The sequence below is a fragment of the Vidua chalybeata genome, chromosome 5 (assembly GCF_026979565.1).
Source record: "Vidua chalybeata isolate OUT-0048 chromosome 5, bVidCha1 merged haplotype, whole genome shotgun sequence".
Classification (NCBI taxonomy): domain Eukaryota; kingdom Metazoa; phylum Chordata; class Aves; order Passeriformes; family Viduidae; genus Vidua; species Vidua chalybeata.
Genome location: NC_071534.1, coordinates 28,302,180 through 28,314,728, shown reverse-complemented (window position 1 = coordinate 28,314,728; position 12,549 = coordinate 28,302,180). Strand labels below are relative to the sequence as shown.

The following is a 12,549-nucleotide window of genomic DNA, read 5'->3' as shown; positions in this document are numbered from 1 at the left end:
GCCGTTTGAGGGGAAGAAACGGGAAAATAAATAAAGGGAAAACAAACCCAAACAACTACGACCCCGCACACGGCCCCCGCTGCTGCGTTGCGAGCGCCGGGCCCGGCGGGCAGGGTCGGGGGCCGGCGGTGCGGGCCCTGGCCGGCAGGGGGCGCGGCGCGGGCGGCCGGCGCTGTTGTTGTTGCCGCTCGGGGTATTTAAACGCCGGGCTGTCAATCACGGGCGCCGCGCGCTCCCCGGCGCTCCCCGCACGGCGGGGGCGGCACCGAACGGCCCCGCAGCCCCGGCCCGGCCGAGCCGCCGCCGCCAACGCCGCGGGCCCCGAACTTGCTCCTTTGTTTAACTGCCCGTGAATCCCCTCCGCCGCCGCTTCCTCCCGCTCGCAGCGGCTGCCGACGGGCCTTTTATTATTCACATGCTCGGCTCGCAAAACACACGCGCGGCGGCGGCCGCTCGGGACCGGGCTGGAAACGTCAAAGCGGCGAGAGGCGCGGGGGTGACCCTCTTTCTCCTCCTCGGCCGCCCCCCGAACAAAACGGACGGGCAGCCCGGAGCTCGCACCCGGCCGGGGACAGCCCCGGTGTCCGCACTTCTCCGCCGGGAGACCGCCCTGTCCCGGGAGAGACCCCCCGGGGGCGCGGGGGGACACGCGACGCCTCTGCAGAGTCGGCACAACTTCGGGGTGGCCCCGGCCCTGCCAGCCCCGCATCTGTTGCTCTTTCGTAACCAGCCCCCCCGGCCTGGCCCGGCCCGTCCGCCCCCTCAGAGCCGCGGACCCATGTGCCCGGGGACGGCCGCCGGCACCGTCCCCGCCGCGGTGGGGGGGAGTGGAGGAAGCCGGACCGAGCGAGCGCCCGCCGCTCCCCCCGTGCTGCCGCCGCGCAGCCATTGTCCCCCCCCAGCGGGAGGGGGGAAGGCGACTGCCACTGCCTGTGCCCGGTGCCGCCCGGCAGCTGCCCCGCCGCGCCGCCCGGCCCCGGCGCCGCTCCCGGCGCCTTACCTGCCGTGGAACCAGTCCTTGCAGATGTCGCACTCGATCATGAAGCGGCTCACGTCGTAGGGTTCGCGGCACACGCAGTACACGGGGGTCGCGGCGGCGGCCGTCGCTCCGGCCATCTTTAAAGAACTCCCTGACTGAGCCGCCCGCCCCGCTCCGCTCCTCCCCGTCCCGTCCCTTTCCCCCCCCCCCCCCCCCCCCCGGCTCGCTCCCTCCGCCGCGGCCGCGGCGGCGCCGCCAATAACAACAGCGCGCGTGCCGGCCGCGCGCGCCCCCCGCCGCCGGCTGGCACGCGCACGGGGAGGACGGCACGGGAGCGAGCGGACAACAGCGCGCAGGGGCGCGCGCACGTGCGTCACCCGGCCCCCGTGGAGGCGGGAGGAGGAGGAGGATCGGGATGGCGATGGGAGGGGGGCGGGGGAAAGCACCGCCCCGCCCGCCCCGCCCGGCGACCGTCCCCGCCGCGCCTGCGCCCCGCGGAACGGTCCGAAGCGGCGGGGACTGAGCGTGCGCGGGCGGGCCGGGAGGGGAAAGGGCGATTTTCCCCGTTGAGCGCGCGGGGCGGGGCGGGGCGCGCACGTGCCGCCCCTCGCGGGAGGCGGGCCTCGGGGAGGCACGCGCTGGGACCCGCCCTCGCGGTGTCACGCGGGGAGGGGCGGGGCGGGGGTGCCGCGAGGACACGGGAGGAGGCGGGCGCGGGAGGCGGCGCGCGCCGGCCCCCCCCCGCCATGCCCCCGTTATGTAACGAGCGCGGCGGCGGCGCCCGGAGCGGCCTGGGCTGCCCTGCCCTGCCGTGCTGTGTGCGGGGCCGGCCCGTCCGGACACCCCTCTGAGCAGCCAGTGCCTCCATGCTGCCCAGCTGGGGCTTGCAATGGTTTATCTCTCGTCAAGCGCTCTGCATCATGTTCCGTTCCGTGCCGTCACCCTTTCTTTCAGGACACAAAAGTAACACTGATGCTTTCATTATGTGTCATCGAGAACAAAAAAGTAGATTTTAAAACAGAGTTGTTTTTTTTTTCTTGCAGCCTTTCAAGGACCTATGGCGATTGTCTTGTATGAGGGAATGGAGAGCCATGTCCTCCACACTGAATGCACCAATTTAAAAGCAAAACAATAAATATGTCAAAGTGCATGTTACAGTGATCATAACTGCAATAGACACTGCCTACAGCATTACAATTTTACAACCCGTGGCCTTAACCACTAGTAGCCACAAAAAAGCAAACGCTGTAGGTTTGTTTGGCAGAGGGAAGCTCAGAAGTAAATGTTTCCTTTCCAGACTGTTATTGTGAAGCTTGCTAATGTTAACATTTATATAAGACAAGCAGCACGAGATGATGATTTGGCAGCAAAATGGACAGCAAAGAAATGTAAAACAAATAAATCCAGCACACAGACTCTGTGACTGAATGGAGAATGAGACAGAGAAATAAAGGGGTATCTTCAAGAAATACCAGATTCTTGAACCAAGCCCTGACCTATTTAGAAAGTGCACAAAATTCTGACCTGCAGGAGATTTTTTATGGATGTTTCAATACTCTTTAGTTTTCCAACACACCTCAGTATTTCAGCAACTCAAAATGGGGCCGTAGACACTCAGTCTTCTAAAAAGCTGATGTAAAATTTATTAGGAGCAAGAAACACCAGTAAGGCAACAAATGACAATTTCAGAATTTCAGGAAATAATGCAAACCAAGAGGCTCTCTCATTAAAAATATTTTTCCCTTTATTAATCTGATTCGAAGACGCACACAAGAAGTTGCTTTCTAATGGTAGGGCCTACAAACTCTTGCAGAATCAATTACAGATAACATAATGACTACCAAGAGAACTGTTCTAGTTAGAGTTGTTGTTCTGTGTTTGTGCAACAAAGTGTTGGCCTATGTAGCCACTCTGGAGCCTGAAAATGGACAATTCCTTGCTCCTTAGTTGGGTGTTTCTTACATTGTCACGGGGTCAGTCTTATCTGGAAGCTGCAGTTACCAGCTGGAGTGATGTCTTTCTCCAAATCGGCCATAAAAATGCAGACGTGCTGTGTATCAGGAAGTGTCTGCAAAGGACAAACCCGCTGAACCCTCCCTTGGGAAGGCATACAGGAATAGGGTGGGTATTCCTGGGAGCCATGGGCTGAGGCTGCCTGACGTGGGGAGGAGACCCAGCTGTGCTCAGGGCAAGTCCAGTGCTGCCGGGTTGGGTGAGGAAATTTTCACTGAAAAAGGCAACCCATTAGTGAGAGTGCAAAGAATGAGGAAGCGGGCTGGACTCAGCGCCCTCTGGGGTCCTGCCCTTCACTGGCCTTGATTATGGAAAAAAAAAGTTAGTTAGTTAGTTAGTTAGTTAGTTAGTTAGTTAGTTTGTTTGTTTGTTTAAAGAGAGTACTTGTGATCTTAAGCTTGCAAAGTAACGCTTGCTGTTTAATAAGCACTTTGCCTACTGCCACAAGCAATGTCGTTTTGCCACTGGTGTATTTCAGAACAAAGTGTGTTAGTGATTCATTCTGCTGCACCTTAATCAGGTGGGGAATACCAACTTCATCTGTTGCAAAAAAAGTGGCTCCACCTCCCTCAGTCTGACCTGCTGTCAGCTTTTCTCTTTCTAAGCTTTCTTTCAAACAACACTAGGCTATTCTTGAATCTAACACAGCAAAAGTTCAGGAAAGCTGAGGGCCACACAGCATAACAATTACAAAACCCGTTTTAATAAGTATTCTTTCCAGAAAGTTGGAGAGCTTTTCCATGACAATCTTACTAAACACAGTTCAGAAACAAAAAAATGCAATACCTACCTGCAATGTAAATAATTAAATGAAGCAAGTTTAAAGGCCAATCCCAAAAAAACTTCAGAAGCAAGCTCAATAGTCACAGCTACACGACGATATCTGAAGACACCTGAGGCCATAGCACTCTCCATTCTTGTCTCCCAACCAGCAAGATACACCAATGTGAAATATAGTGTGCAGATCACCTTCTAGTAGGCAACACAGAGTTCATATGCTTGGCCTCTGGCTGAGCTCTGACTGCCAAAAACAGGCAAGGCAGCAATGACAGAAAGCTGGGGAGGGCTGAAGAACCAGCTCTAGAGCAGCTGGTAGCTCTGGAAATCCAAAGGCTGGAGGAAAAAGGCTGGAGATATTGATGAAGAACCAGTGGAAAGGCAATGAGAATTAAGAAGATGGGAACAGTGAAGCTTGTTTTTGGAAAGGAGAGTGATCAGTGCCACAGACCACGACTGCCTGCTCGCTCACTGATGTACAGATACTGTCACACTGCCCCATGCCCCATCTTGTATCCAGCCTACCATCCTCTCAGCAGCTGAGCAAGCCAGTTAGTCCTTCAAGCTGTGTCCAAACTTAATCTTTCTACCCTAAAATCCATTAAAACATGTAATCTTTCCACGCTAAAATCCATTAAAACATGCTCTGCCCCATCAAGCCCCAGCTCTGAAAAACACAATTTACAGCTCGTACACCAAGCAAGTCCCAGCGGCTGCCTCCATCTCCGTGCCTGGATTCCAGCAAATCCAGAAACTAACTGTGTTAGAAACACAGTCATGTGGACTGGGGCTGGCAGGGGTGAGTGGCTCTGGCACTCAGAGGTACAGGACTGTAGGTAACAAGCACTGGATCTTTAGACACGAGAGTCAGGGTTAGAGACTGGGGCACCAAGGACTAAAGAGCACCACTTTTGCCTGCTCTTCAGGGCAAGCCTGAGTGCTGGTGCTCAGTAAGGCACAATGCTTCTGCTTGTGATTCAAGGAATGCTGGCTGATAGTTTATCCTTAAGGCTGGAATCAGGCTGTGGGGTAAAAAGGGCTTTAAGTGTAGGATTTTTCCTGAATAATGTGAGGATTGTGCAGAAATTATAAGGCCTGCTACCTGTTTCTTATTATTATAAAATAAACCTGCAAAGGCACTTGAGTTAACCACGTCAAGTGGCTTCCAATTAGGTCTGTAGGGATGATGGATGTGCTCAGGCTTAAGTCTGGGGAGAAATATTGCCATGGGTGGACAGTGGAAGGTAAAGAAAATGCCAGGACTAGGAGGAAAATCTTATGACTGAGGAACTAGAATGATAGGAAGATGATACAGTTGCCTACTACTGTAATGCATGCCTGTGAATAAATGGGTCAGGTACAGCTCACTGTTGTATGGGCTAGTGTGGAGTCAGGATCATAGTGGGGTTTGGGTCATGGTGCTAAGTACATGGTGCTAGGGATTGAGTGTGGGAATTCTTCTGTAGTTGAAACTAGCAATCAAATAAGCAGAGTGTATGGAATTCATTCACTCTGCACACTCTACAGAATGAATCTACAGGCACATCATCTTCACAGAGAACCTTTGCTGTGCAACATACTTCATCCACTAGTGTGTTATTCTCTAGCCATTCACAGACCTTCAGTAAGGTGCACAGGGCTGAGGGCAGCTATCAGCAGGGAAAGGTGGTTTATTGGTAGCTCTAGAATGCTGACTTCTGACTACAGGTGAGGGTCTTAGCGAGAAACCTGTTCTTATCAAAGACATAACCCCCAGCACACTAGTAGAGAAGAGGGTATGGAAGAAGAGGGCACTGATTGTTGCACAATAAAAGCATCCAAAGCCCATGCCTGGCTTTGTGTATCTCCCAGAGCACATGCCATACATTGTACATGGCATAAAGGGAGGATAAAGTAGGAGACCAGGGCAGGGAGGTTACCAGAAGGGAGAAGGGGGAGTTTTCTGGTACTTCTGGCTGAACCACATACAGATACCCACAAATATGCCTATTTGTCTCTTGGCAGGAGGGGAGAACTCACAACCATCAGTCACATGATGGTGGCTGTCACCCAGCAGGACATGGACGGCCAAATAAACACCAGAGATGGTATCCAGCAGACAGCGAGATGGCCCAGCAGCAACTCAGGCCAGGGAGAATCAGAAAGAAAAATCAGACATTGATAGCCATGAAAAAAATTAGATAAACTGTTGGAAAAACATGGGTGTAGAGGGACTTTCCCCATGTTTGGTCATTTCTTCAGTGTATTTATGTACATTTTGGCAAAACACTCATTTTTAAAATCACTTATTTCCACATCAATAGGCTTCAGGCTGATGAAAAACAAAGCTCTGGACTGAAAAACTGTTCCAGTGCTCCACAGGAAACTGTCTGAAATATACCCAGAATTGGCAGTATGATCTTTGCATCGGCAGAGAAAATACTGAGTCATGTTGTCAGCCCACACACATTTAACAAAAATAAAAGCAGACCAACGATTCAAAATTCTCCCACTCATCATTTAAAGAAAACAGAAGTCATTCGGTCATGCCTCATGCTTCAGAGACCTTTAGAAAACACCCAGTGCAGGGAACATTCGCCCACGTCTTGCCCACGCACCGTTTCAAACCCACTATGTCATTTGCAACTTGTTCACTCACAGGTCTGGGCACTGTTTGCTTCAGCATCCTCAGAGGAAGTCGCTGAGACTTAAAAGGTTTCTGCTGAAAATGTGACACAATAGCTGGAGCCTCAGCCCTCCTGTGAGCAATGCTGAAATGATGTAACACAGCATGCCTGGCTTGAATCCCTGGAGGAGGCAGGAAAGGGCTGTGCACTTCACTGCAACACAAACTTAAGCTGTAGTTTGAATAAGAGGCTACTGTGCTCTTCCTTCAGGGGTTAATCTTGTACTGAAACATTGGCTCTCCTGTGTTGAGCTCCCCAGTCATTCATTCAAAAGGGAGGTATTTGCACAAACATTGAGACTGAGGGAATTACCTAGGAAGTCCTCCTCCTTTTAACCCTTCCCACAGAGTCCTCTGGCAAGGAAAAGCTGGTTTCTGCATTTTGCCCAGCTGCTGGCAACATCTCTTCCTCCTTCAGTTCTAAAAGCTGCTTGAAGTATTAGCAGCTGAACCTGGACGAGTGGCAGCCAGCCCAGCTCATGATGGAGGGGGAGACGTCACCACACCGAGCACACACAGATGGAGTTACACAATCTCTGTGGTGTTGAAAGCCATGCTGGAAACTTGTCAGGAGCCCAAAGGCCAGAGCTAATTTGTATTTCCTATTGCACAGCATGATTTTAATCAGAGCGAAAAGCGCCCAGTTGTGTTTTATGTACCAAGTGTTATAAGCAGAGACAAGTTAACAGAGCAACTAGGGGCAGGACATGCTCTGAGGACAGCATAGAGGAACATTAGATGGAGAATATACACAGTTTATCAGCATTTCATGGCCATGGGCTATGAAGCAAGAGAATAAGAGGCAATTTTCATCAAAATTCTGTGATTGCCCAATTCTCTTTACAAGAAAAAAAAAAAGTAAAAACGGCACCTACAAAAACCTTAAAGGCAAGTTTATTTTAAAAACCTCTTTCCAAAAGTTCTAGATGTGTCACCAAGTAAAATATGGCATTCAGGAAACCCATCTTACTTGCAACCAGTATTTTACAGCAGTCAAATCTAGGTGATTTCTAACAGAAGCTGCTTTGGCTTCAGCTGCAGGTAAGTGTGTGCGAGTTCCTTGTTACAATTAAATTTCTGCCTCGTTTAGAGCAGACAGCACAAAGACTGGCACAGCCCCCAAGCACTACTGTTCCCAGAACAGGCTCACCTCCAGCACCCCTTTTCCATGCTGTGATGGCTGGAGAGCAGGAGCTGGGAGCCATTTGGTCACCATGCCCCAGCTGGGCTCACAGCCATGCTCCCTCCCCAGCACGTAGCACTGGGACGCACCTTTGTGTGCCGCCAGCGTGTGCCAGAGAAGGAATGGGGCAGCAGGTTAATAGGACAGTAAATACGCCTTGACGTTTCCGGATTGGTTTGCTTTGTACTCCCAATAGATTTACTGGAAACTCAGAGGTGGGGTTTGCTGCTCAGGGAGTGCTATCATTGGAGAAAATCCTTCATTTCAGCCTTTCTCTCTTTGCCCACTGGGAATAAATGCTCCTTTCCCCCTCAGTTCAGCTTTATTCCTTGACAGCTGAGAAAAAAAAAAGAAAGAAAGGGGGGAAAAAGAGATCAGACCTTGGACCTTTATTTTGCTCTGGAGAGGCAATGCCTGGTTCAGAGTGGGATAAACTGCATGTCAGGGATATAAAAGGAAGCCTGTCAGACAAGCATATCTGTAGCTGCTATATTCAGTCCGATAAACCCTATGCCTGGAGCATTTTCCCCACCAGCTAGGCCCTTTCTATTGCAGCCCCTGAAATCAGCATCCTCTCTCCACATGTTCCTTTACCCCCCTCCCCCATACCCATTTGTCCCCCCAACTCAAACAGCTCCCCGAGGAGGTCAGGCACCACCTATGTTCAGGGATGGCGAAAAGAGAAGAGCGAGTCAGCTGAATATGCAAACAATCCTATTTGCACCCCAGCATATACAATTCAGGTCTTTGTCAGCATGATGGAGTGCACTCTGTCCAGTTTGTTTTCCTCTCTGGGATTATCATCCACACCCTTCCCACATGAGCATAATCAAATGCTGTACCTGAATCAGCCTTTTCAAGACAGCCTGACTGCTGCCTGGTTAATACCTGTCCACAAGCTGCCTATTTGCTTTGTTTAAAAATTATAGCCAGTCATGAAATGCAATGTGACATCTACAGCAGCCATTTAAAAAAAAAAAAAAAAAAAAAAAAGCGCCAGCCTCCAAAAGCATTTTCCCGGTGTCACTAAGGCACTGGTTGGAAGTGGTTTTAGTTGCAGAAGCCCTTCTTGGACGCAGCCCTGCCTGGACACAGCCCACCTTGCACTCCGAGGTGTTTGGGGAGCTGCCTGCTGCCCACCTGCCTTCTCCGCAGCTCAGCTCCACGCCGCAGGGACACGCGTGGGGGTACCGGACAGTCCCACCGCGCACCGGCCTGGACAGACCGACACGCCGGCCGGGAAGGACGGCGGGGTGAAGGTGCGAAGTGCTTCTGGGACTGTGGCAGCGCCGGAGCAGCACCGGCAGGGCCGCGGGCCTGGCAGACAATAGCTGTCTCCCTGCTCGCTCTCCCTGCCGGCCGCATCCGACGGCGGAGCCTCATGAATCAAGCCGAACATCCCGCGACAGGCTGGAGAAATCCATTAATATGCGGCCGCCGCCGCACGCCGCCAGCCCCCTGCCTGGCGCGGCGCTCACCTGCCTGTCTCACCCCTGGCAGGCAGCGAGGGAACAAAGGAGCGGCGCAGGGCGGACGGCAGCGCCTGCCCCCACCACGAAGGGAGGCAGCGGCTGCAGACAAAGCCCGTTTGCCTGCCGCCATGGGTGTGAGGAATGCTCCCGCTCGCCCTATTGTCTGGGCTCCTTTGTGCTCCCCCGGCCCCCCGGTCCCCAACCGCACAGGCAGGAATAGTGGGAGCAGGACAGACACGGCTTTGTTGGAGGGAGCCCTCGAATGCGGAAAGCTCCCTGGGCTGGCCCTGCCGTACGTGCCCGTCTGGCATACGGGCCCACACTGCTCCTGCCCCACCGGGCAGGTAGGGAGCAGTGCAGATGGACGGGGCACTCGGCAGCCCCTTCTTGAGCACCTTTTTCTCCCTCCAGAGAGTGACCCTGTGATGCCTTTGGGAGGTGGGGAATGGTCACCAGGTCCTGCAGAAGTGACGGTGAGGGCTGCCCAACTCTCCATCACTGCAAGGACTGGTGCTGCTGGGTAGAGGGGGCAGTGAGGGAGCAGATCTGGGAGCACGGACCACCCATCACGCCACCCGTATCCCTCCCAGCCTTAGGAGCAGCACAGACTCCTCTGCCAAACCACTGCTTTGTCAAGCAGTAGCTGTGGCTCCCCCTGTGCAAGCCACTTCTGTGGCTGCAGCATTGCAACCCCTCAAGTCTTGCAGGGCTGGTGGCAGGATCCAGACTGCCTTGTGTCAAGGCAGAGCTGTAATTGCCAAGCGCTCCCGAGGGGTCAGTCCCCAGCTGCAGCACACTGTTAGCTCTCCTCCCACTGCCACTGCACACTGGCATTGGAATGGCCAGCACAGGGAGCAGTGTCCCCGTGGTGCCCATGCCACTGCCCAAAGGACAAAGCACTCCCTGGTCCCACATCAGCTGTAGCATGGGGATCAGCTCCAGCGAGAGAGCCCCAAAGAGGTATGGATTCAGCACTCTGGCTTGAGCGGTCCCTGCCCTGGCCACCCTCAGCTGTCTCGCTCCTCTCCACTGGCACTGCTCACACAACCAATTTTAGCCACGCACAGAAAAACCTGCAATGATCTGTGTGTCACTAGAACAATATGGCCAATGGAGTATAAGGAAAGAAAGAGAGGAAAGATCCAAACCTGAAGGATGGTGCCTAGGACCACAAAGGAGCCCCAGCACACTCCTGCTCCACTGTTGGGACAGCAGTGCTGAGAGCTCTGGCACATAGGACAACAGGGTCCAGGAACAAAAACCAAGACATTTACTGCAGGGGTGCTGCTAGTGGAGCCTGAGGGTGTCCACAAGCATCAGGGATGCTGAGGAGGCAACATAAAATTAAAAAGCCCATTTCTCAGTCTTGTTCTGGGGAAAGAGTTTCTGACATTTTCTGGTTCTAAGGAGTGCCATTAAATAGGAAGGCTCTACCCAAAGTGCAGTTTCTCTTCCTACTTTTTCATTATATTTGGTATATTTTAAATAAATTCTTCCAAAAACTTCTATGGCCACCAACAGGGAGGTCTCCAGACAAGCTTTGTTCAGGAATACATTTTTCCTAAAGAAAACTCTAAAATTCCTACTGCAAAATAAAGGTAGAAACCTTGAATCTAAACAGCATCACTTCCTTTGAGTTTTCCTGCTTCATAGTGAAGCCTCAGCAGATCTTGTATATTTGCACTTTATAAGCAAGAATCATCCTGGGTTTGATGCACAAGAGATTCTCAGCAACATCTAAGTTGCAGAAGCAAGACAGTTGTTCCTAAAGCCATCAAATAAGAGAAGACTGTGAGAGCAGATAAAGCAAAAAGCCAGGTAGAAGCAAAAGGCCTTCATCTTCAAAAAGTCAGCAAAAGGGGAAAGACTGGGGGAAAGGGGAAATAGCTGGGAAAGAAAGGAGAAAGACCTGCTGGGCAGCAGGTTGGTGGCAGAGCTCCCGGCCTCTCTCCATGATCCTTCCCTGCCTCCCCAGGCAAAAAGGGACACAGCAGCTCTCTTCCTCCAATCCAGCACCAAGCTGCAGAGTGGCATTTCAGCAGCTGGAGAACTGGCTGCATCAGCCCGGAGCTGAACAAATACAAGAGCCATTTTGAAATCCAAGCTTGGAGGGGCTGCCTGAGTTAAAGAAGCTGATTGGGATTGGGATAAGGTATAACAAGGTGCCTCTTACTGAAAAGCAGAGAACTTCCCCCAGGCTACCTTTGGCTCCTGCAAAGCATTCAGGTCAGTTTGTAACTTATTAACACCAACACTCACAGGGTCAAAGTTCAGCACGTGTTTAGTTGCTCTTCTGGAACAGCAGACTTGAAAAGCATATTGCACAGGTTTCCTAGGAATAAAAGAGACATGCAGAGAAAGCATCCACTGCCCATCTGCTCAGAGACAGCCACTGCACTTGGGGTCATGAGACAGGATTCCTTCACCACCTCCTCGTGTCTGAGGAGTTAGCTCTGCTCAACTACTGCACCCCTCTCCATCAAGGTCCTTCCTCCTCTTGTGACAAAACAGCTTTGCACCCAAGTGACGCCCAAAAGGGTCCCCAGGTTTAGGAGGAAATTCTCCATCAAGAAGGAAGATTACACTGCACATTTTAAGTGTCTCCCCTGCAGCTGGAATTGTACCTTAATCTAATTACACCTCCAGTGCTCCAACTTAAAGTGTTCAATGTATGATGTCACTTGAAAAATTAATAATTTGCCAGTGGACAAGCAGAGATGGGTAGTGGAGTCAGCGTGGTAGTGCAGAGTCAGATGAGAGCAACGGGGCTGTATCTCTCAGCACTGGGAATTGTGTGCAGGGGGACTGCTATGGTTCCCACAACCAGCCTCTTGTCAGGTCATTAAGCCCACACAAGCCAGCTCACCTCCAAAAAAAAATGCAGAGTTCTCAGGGTTGGTTTTCTGTCTGCTGCTCCTGAGAGGCCTTTCCTTTGGAGGGAAGAGTGACCCTGGCAGATGTGGAGGATGGTCACCCCACTGGATGCAGTGAGGGTACACACAGAGGACCTGCAAGAAGGACACAATGGAAAGGAAGGTGAGAGCTCATTGCTGATCAAACCTGGGAGAGAAGCGCTGATGGATGGAGCTGAGCACAGTCTTTCAAAGGTGTCACTGGGCAGGATGGCACCAAAACCAAAATCAAATCGAGTTTCTGAGCAGATGGCATGCTTTGAACCCTGCCTGGCCTGGGATCACCACTACTACTTACCCTGGCGTATGTCTGTTGCAGTCATCAAGTTACCCAGCGAGAAGAGGTTACTCAGCAATTACAAGTCCCTCCCCACCAGCAGAGCAGCCAAAGATCCTCTGCTACTCTCAGTTTCCCTGCAGGCTTACAAGTAAGAGAGCCAGACAGGTTTCATTTGCTGTGCAGCTGCTGCCCAACCAGCGTGGGTAACAGCATGGGGCTTGATTGCTAACAGACAAGGCTACATGGAATTGCAAGATAATGCACAGGT

The 12,549-nt window shown here is 52.2% G+C and overlaps 1 protein-coding gene and 2 long non-coding RNA genes across 5 annotated transcripts in view; 1 reads left to right on the top strand and 2 right to left on the bottom strand.

Annotated features, from left to right (window-relative positions):
• The window catches only part of KDM7A (lysine demethylase 7A), a 61,794-nt gene extending 60,637 nt beyond the window's left edge, over nt 1-1,157 (bottom strand). For all 3 annotated transcript variants that reach the window (XM_053943145.1, XM_053943146.1, XM_053943147.1), the window contains exon 1: nt 1,001-1,157. In XM_053943145.1, coding sequence (XP_053799120.1) covers nt 1,001-1,116 — 116 coding nt within the window. In that variant the 5' untranslated portion in view covers nt 1,117-1,157. The remainder of the gene's footprint in view (nt 1-1,000) is intronic.
• A 540-nt stretch (nt 1,158-1,697) lies between these two features.
• Nucleotides 1,698-2,129, top strand: LOC128788229 (uncharacterized). The gene is made up of 2 exons (XR_008430993.1): nt 1,698-1,942; nt 2,023-2,129. It is a non-coding gene; the product is annotated as an uncharacterized LOC128788229 (long non-coding RNA).
• A 5,225-nt stretch (nt 2,130-7,354) lies between these two features.
• On the bottom strand, nt 7,355-12,311 carry LOC128788601 (uncharacterized). The gene is made up of 3 exons (XR_008431139.1): nt 11,956-12,311; nt 11,349-11,421; nt 7,355-7,953 (listed from the first exon to the last, which is right to left on the bottom strand). It is a non-coding gene; the product is annotated as an uncharacterized LOC128788601 (long non-coding RNA).
• Nucleotides 12,312-12,549: the final 238 nt, after the last annotated feature.